Source organism: Cebidichthys violaceus, unplaced genomic scaffold (assembly GCF_023349555.1).
Source record: "Cebidichthys violaceus isolate CVI_PGR_0920_01 unplaced genomic scaffold, fCebVio1.0.p SCAF_15, whole genome shotgun sequence".
NCBI classification, from domain to species: Eukaryota; Metazoa; Chordata; class Actinopteri; order Perciformes; family Stichaeidae; genus Cebidichthys; species Cebidichthys violaceus.
The window spans coordinates 8093258-8100849 of NW_027176318.1; the positions used below are offsets into that span (position 1 = coordinate 8093258).

At 40.4% G+C, this 7592-nt stretch overlaps 1 protein-coding gene across 2 annotated transcripts; it reads right to left on the reverse strand.

Annotated features, from left to right (window-relative positions):
- slc51a (solute carrier family 51 member A) lies at window positions 1-7592 on the reverse strand. 2 transcript variants are annotated; one of them, XM_068709804.1, is made up of 8 exons: window positions 7365-7580; window positions 4814-4965; window positions 4658-4731; window positions 4194-4352; window positions 2263-2374; window positions 817-963; window positions 433-538; window positions 1-271 (listed from the first exon to the last, which is right to left on the reverse strand). In XM_068709804.1, exons 1-8 carry the CDS (start codon window positions 7438-7440, stop codon window positions 123-125), a joined length of 975 nt encoding a protein of 324 aa, XP_068565905.1. In that variant the 5' UTR covers window positions 7441-7580; the 3' UTR covers window positions 1-122. The 2 variants fall into 2 exon arrangements, with proteins under 2 accessions (XP_068565905.1, XP_068565906.1); XM_068709805.1 differs by having other exon boundaries at window positions 186-318; window positions 7365-7592.

Here is a 7592-nt window from a genome sequence, read left to right on the forward strand (position 1 = left end):
TAATTCTCATAATTTCATTTATTCACATCATCTTAAAAAATATTTCATCAAATACATGCAGGAAATAGAAATTACACACATATGCACCCACACACACACATACACACACACACACACAGTTCTCATGCGGACGCCGTCATTGTAACCATCTTGGAGTTTTCGTTGACTTCCGCTTCCTCTTCGGGTAAAGGATCGTACTCTCGGCGGTACAGCAGGCGTGTCACCAGCGTGATGATGAACATCTCCAGGATCAAAAGCTGCTGACTCAACACTGCAGAGACAGAGCGGTGAAGAGAGAATAGGCAAAACGAAGGTCAGCTGCGAGACAAAGGAAAGTTCAAGGAGTCATTCCTGGATGGATTGACCAACAGTTGATGGAAGAGATAAACACATGGATGAATGCATTGGTTGTATGGATGGATGTTGACTCACTGTATCCTCTGGCTGGAGAGGAGAAGGGCGGAGCGCAGGCGATGGTTCCGTTCAGAGCCAAGATGTTGATGATAGCTGTTTGCAGTTGACTCAGGATCAGCACAAGCTACAAAAAACACACATGTCCACTGTCAAGACGGCCCTATAACTTGACATGTTATTAGAAATGTTTACTTACAGCCAGCAATATATATATATATATATATATATATATATATATATATATATATATATATATATATATATATATATATATATATATATATATATATATATATATATATATATATATATATGAGCGGTGCTAGTTACTGTCCACCATGAGGTGTGTAAACAGCTCTTTGTGTGCACAGAAGTGTGTTTAAAGCATCTCGTGTGGCTTACCTGGTACATGGCGTACTTGGGGATGATCTTGAGTGTTCGCAGGGCAGTCCTCAGGTGCATGAACGTGATCGCTACAGGCCACAGGGCTGTGATTGTCAAGATGCCCACAAATGGGTTGATCCATATAGCAGCTCCTTTAATGGTCAACTGAAACATGGTCACACACACACACACACACACACACACACACACACACACACACACACACACACACACACACACACACACACACACACACACACACACACACACACACACACACACACACACACACACACGAGTAAGGAAGTCAACAAAGAATAATAATTCTGAGAGACCATAAACAGAACAACAGGGACTCATGAGACACTGTTGAAAAAAAAGTTCCAATTAACAAATAATAAAAAAAATCATACCGCCAGATGTTTTTTATCAACAATACTAATACTAACTACTAATGCTACTAAATAATAATTCTCATTTCTTTTGTTAAACTATTATTTTTTGTGGCAAAATATTGAATACTTTATAATAGGTGAACAAAACACACCCTGAAGTAATGCATAGAGTCATAATGATTCATCCAGAATGTATCAGGAATTTCTGATGCACACTACTAAAAAATGATCAGTCACTCAAAAGTCCCTTTGAGTCAACGTGATTAGTAAACTCTTGTTGGGTCATCAGTTAAATTCATATGCCAGAAATGTTACATAGGTCCATTTATAATCTCATATAAATATGAGGCCTGCTGTCAGAAGCAAACATCTGCATGTTGCTGCCTGACCAGACAGACAGACAGATATAGATATCATGTCTATTGACAAGCTAGTAAATGTGGCACAAAGAGAATGTGAGAGATTTAAGCATCATTCAACAGTTTACACTGTAGTAAAGTTAGAAAGAACAACAACTCCAAGCCAAACGCTAACTTCAGCTGTCTTCCAATGACAATGCTAATTTACCATGCTCACCATCTATGTTTAGTGTGTTAGCAAGCTATGCTAACACTTGTTAATTAGCACAAAGTACAGCTTATGTCAAGTATTTTGTCATATAGCAAACTATTGGACAAATACACGTTCTGATCTCATGGGTGTGCTCGAGAAAAAGTTGAGGGGATCAGTAAAGTCATTAGGATACATCGCATGAGAACCATGAATGTGTGTATTAAATCCATCCGATCGTTGTACATTTACATTTAGGTAGACATTAAATAAGCATGTTAATCAAGCGTTCATGCTAAAGTGTTAGAGAGACAAAACGACAGTGAATCATAGAATGATATTGATGTTTAACTCTCAACATCTTTACTTTTGCCCACATAATATGATCAAACGTCAGCAAACATTGGGAATCTTGGTTATATGACTAATAGCAAAAAGCACGGAAAATAAATAGGACAAAATTAGGAATACAACAGCATAGAGAGATGCCGTCCAGTTATTTTCCATGTCTGTAACTCACATCAGCCAGGTTAAATGTCCCGTTGGTCCAGAGGACAATGGAAAGGATGGTGAAGACAATCTTCAGGATGGCAAACTGGAAGGCGCCAAGTTTGAGCAGGAAGAGAGAGCGCCTGGAGATTGGAACAGAGGAAACTCTTTGAGAGTAGTTGTTGCTGCTAACAGATAATGATTTTAGTCTCTAAATGCATTTTAAAAACTCTTAAAAAGGCCATTGTGGAATTCTCCATTAAACCTATCCTGGATAATTAGCACAGGAAGTTCTGAAGAATTCAGAGAGGCCTTGGGCACACCTTCTTTCAACATGCCCATATTTGAATGTGCAACAACAACATTAATAGTCCCTCTGTGATGCATTTGATGAGAAACTGGGCATTGCTTGAAAGAAAAATGGCTGAGCATGTCCTGGCTTGACAAGCATCATCATCATCATCATCGTTGTGTACTGCAATATGGGTTTGCGTAAAAGGACGATCTGTGTAGTTGCAAAGAGTGGACGCATGTAATAATCATAGAAATAAGCACATCTGTTTGACATCTGATGTTTTGGTGAGAATTGCACAAAGCCTAAACAGACTATACCTGCTACGGTCACAACAAATACCATATGAAAATAAAAAGGTCATGACCGCTGACTTCATTCAAACTTGATGCATCGATCAGTTAACTGTGACACATAGTGTAAATGTAGCCTGTGTTTACTCAGTAACAACGGGGCATGCTGGGACTGCTGTGTACAGAGACACACTGGGCATTTAAAGAGTTGAACGGCCAGGAGTGTGTTCAACCAGGCACACATCTAGTCTGTGTCTAACACTGTATGTACAGAGGATTGCTGAGATTATGCAATCTTCAAACAGGCCAAAAACAACAGCAGAGTTCATTAGTCTGTCCCCTCCAGCAACACATGGCTGTTGCCATCTTAGGAGCTGCACAGGATCTGTGCTTCATTAGCACTGCAGGATGTTTTAATCATCACCTCAATATCAGGATTGCTCATATTAACATGGAAAGAACATGGGACCACAGCACTCTCAGAAAGAGACATGTTCTCACTTAAAACCCGGTGGGAGTGATCTCGGTTCACTGCAGCTTTTAGAAAAAGTCAAACAGAAATAGTTTGACATTTTAGGAAGAACACTTTTACAATTTCTTGCACACAGCTCAGTGCGAAGGTTGACACAACTATCATGTCTGTAGAAAGTATGTAGTTGCTTGTTAGCTTAGCATAGCGTAAAGACTGGAAGCAGGGGCACACAGCTAGCCATACCCATGTCCAAAGGTAACAAAATCCACCTGCCAGCATCTCTAACCTGGTTACATCTCGCTAGTTTAATCTATACAAAAACCAAGGGGTGGAAACAGTTTACCTTTGGACAGAGCCAGTCTCGCTGTGTCCCCTTTTTTCGCTCTTTGTGCTGAGCTAAGCTAATCGGCTGCTGGCTGTAGTCTTCTGGACACATGAGAGTGGTGTTGTCTTATGTGACTCCCAGCAATAAAGCGAATTTCCCGCTCGACACTTGCTAAGAACAGCTGAGGTGTGAGAATCAAATAATTATCTTATTTTATGCTGCTTGATTTTCATTCAAATTAAGACAGAAAACACAAATGGAAATTAGAGGACCGTTATGTAGAGTAGCAAAGAAGATAAACCCATTTGATGATTACACTACTGACTGCACAATTGGTACCAAACCTCCTAAGGCCTCTCCTGCTGTGGACAGTGGGGGGAGATTTACTACATTCACATGTGCTACTTTGGGAGCTGGTCAACAACACATGCTGCAGCCATCAAACTGAAAGACAGTGTTCCTCGGGAGCTGTTCACACTCTGGGAGTTGCTAGAAACTAGCAGTGTTTATTTCAGCTCTAAAAAGGGAGAAATGTCGTATTGATTTTGATAACCACAGACTGTGTATTGCTGCAGTTTACCGTGTGATGGCCACGTGCGGCAGGCAGAGGCAGCAGCAGCAGCACGGCCCTGTGCTGATCTTAAGGCGATGTCTCGCTCCTCGCTTCAGGAAGGCCTCATCACCACCCACCTCCTCCAACATCAGGATCAGGAACTTGAACACCACAATGGCAAAGTAGCTACAGAGAGATAAGACTGGTTGGTAAAAGGAACGAAGGAATGAGGCACTAAGAGTGAAGGACACGTGAACAGACATTTTTGAGAGGCAGGATCATATGGTAAAGTAGAAAAAAAGTGAAAAGTCATAAACTCCACACACATTGCACAATAGAATGACTGTTTTCTATAAAACTCTGACTAGGATCAAGTTTCCCCATCTGTGATTTTTTTACTGCAGGGCTCTGTGGGTAAAAAAAAACAAAAACACACAGCACCCTGAGAGATGGAAGGTGAATCTAAGAGAAGCAGAGAAAGAGGGACTCACCAAGCAGAGGTCATATCAGTAAACATCGTGGCTCTCGGGATCCACATCCCCAGACACGACATGGTGCCAATCACCTGAAAGAGAGAAAACGCCATGTGAAGATACAGTTTATTCAACCGACAGAAGCCACATGTGTTTTCACAGTGTTATTCTTACCGGTGCCGTCCCGTTCACCCAGATGATTACGCTCTTCTTATTGGCGGGCACTTTCTTAAAGATGTAGACACACTCCTCTAGGAAGACCAGCATGGACACTGCGGCCATGAAGGTGAGCACAGAGTACAGAATGATGCCAAAGATGTCCAAATCTTGAAGGAGAGATGGGAAATTACAACCAATTAGCCGTCTTCAACTTTGAGCTGGGATTATTGGACCCGCGGGTCTTTCTCCAGAAATTGAAAATTGGTACGATCTCTATGGAGATATGGATATTTATACTGGCCTTGCTTATTACTGCCAGAAAACAACAAGGGTCATTTCCCAACAAGACTAAGAGTCAAAAGCAGCCGTTTACGATCTTCAAAATAGTTTTGACTGATAACCAAAATGTGTCACATTTTGAAGATGAATTAATTAATCAGGTTCTTTTGACTCCATAATTATGTTTATTTGGAGGTACAGAAAAAGGTCGACAAGAATTCAAGGTAGACCACGAATCAATGTGAAAGTGAAAACAGCAACACATGGAAATCAAATGCAGACCGTTGCCATATAGCAAAATAAAACAAGCCGGAGGATGGATGGATAGATATTGTAACTAAGCATTTGTTGGGCCGTGGAGAGTTTTCATTGTGCCAAATGATATGCAAGCTTGATGAGCTTTGCATCATCAAAACACAAGTTTATTTCATTTTCAGTCTGAAAAACAAATGGAACTGACAGAGATGGAAAAAGCACCTGATTGATTATGAAAGTAGCAATAAAGAATTAAGGCCTGAGGGTGGTATTATGCACATCCAGGAAGGACTTTTCAGAAAGGAGTTCGCAGAAAGCAGAAGTTTCAAACAAAGTGAAACAAAGTTTGAGAGGAAAGGTTTCGTTAATTGTTTCAGTATGTTGCAGATCATTGTTAGTACTCTGGCTAGCTACATCATTTACTCTGTGGTATCCAAAGTCATTAGGAAGTAATCGCGAGCGCGCACACACACACACACACACACACACACACACACACACACACACACAAACAAACAAACAAACAAACAAACAAACAAACAAACACAAACAAACATTCCCCGGTTGATGACCGATTTGTTTCCGTGCAAGTGGCCATATGCCCTCTTGTTGACACAGCAAACCTTTTGAACGTTTCTAAATTCGAATGATAATGTTTGTTCAGAGAACACAATTTAAAAAAGGTTTTAAAAAGGACATATTGCACACAAGCCAAGCTGGGAATCAAAATATTGAGCTGCAACTTTAGAAAAATGCCTCTAAATGTTATTAAGGAGGAATCACCAATATCAAAAAGCATTAATTACTTTAATTTTTGCTGTACTATCATACAAACACGTGTTTTTATCATTTATTCAGTGTTACTACTTGAGGATTTAAGTCATAAAAATATTATTAAGCTCTATTTAAGTGTCTATGTTATGAGCAGTGAAAAGCGAAGTGAAATAATCCAACACGAGTCAAAAGCCTAAATTAGGGATTTACAATTACATTTCAACGTTGAAATTCAGTCTGAACGTCTAAGACTATAACACCAATTTGTTTTAAAATATTGATGTTTGTTCAGTTGTAGGTTGAAAGAGAGATAATTATAGGTTACTGTGAACGTAATTCTTAAAAGTCATATTACACTGGTCGGTGAGATGTTGTCTACACGAGGACCTGATTTCAAAGCATTTGATCTTTCATATAAAACGTCATAAATAAGGAACTATAGACGATATATTCAAAGTTGTAGAAGATCCCTGAGGCTTATTAGGCTAGGCTGTGTAAACACACACCCGTAATTTACATGAACTGCTGACAGAATGTGTACTCTGCTCTATTTACAATGTTTTGGGGACTTGTTGTTGACAGCATACAGTCTATAGTTCCATATTGATGACGTTTTATATGAAAGGTCAAATGCGTTGTGGTCTTCGTGAAGACCACATTTTCAACCGACCAGTGTAATATGACTTTTAACAATTACGTTCACAGTTACCTATAATTATTATCTCTCTTTCAAGTGAACAAACCATCAACATTTTAAAACAAATTGGTGTTTTGTGACACGTTGATGTTGTAACCGCAATTTAGCCGGTTGAAAATAAAGTGAAAATAGGTCTTAGACGTTCAGACTGAATTTCAATCAGTTTTCAAGCAGAAATCAACGTTGAAGTCCCGGTTGATGCTCACTGGGTATAGCTTTTGTTTTGACTTGACTTACTGGGAATGCTGGGCAGATGTAGTCTGCTTCTTAACATTGGGGAGGAATCTCAGTCTACTTTCTCTTAAGCCCAAAAGAGAAGCAGGAGGACCACTAGACGCTGTAAAGTTGCCAAAGTGGGGATCCGGGACTCACTTAATCCCAACCAGACCATCAATTTAGTCTCCACACTTTTGGGAACTACTGCTCTAGTGGGCAAGTACAGAACAACAAATCACACCCATCTAAAGATGGATTTCTGCGGATGAGATCTGGTCCGGCGCATAAAGTATGATCACTCCATGAAGGTAACCATCAGGTGGAAGTGAACCCCGATCTACTCACTGAGGATGATGTCGATGGCGAGTGGCGGCTGCTGCGTGCAGGTCGGGTCAGTGGTTCGGTTCGATCCGCTCTCCATTGTGGCTGCCGTCGGTGGATTTTTTCACATACGCAACGTTCAACTTTCCTCTGACATCCACTGATGCACGTTGCGCAAAAGCCTGGGCCCGTGCTCACCCTCCTCTCCAAAGATCCAAAAGAGCGTTTTCAAACTTTCCGGAGAGGGATATC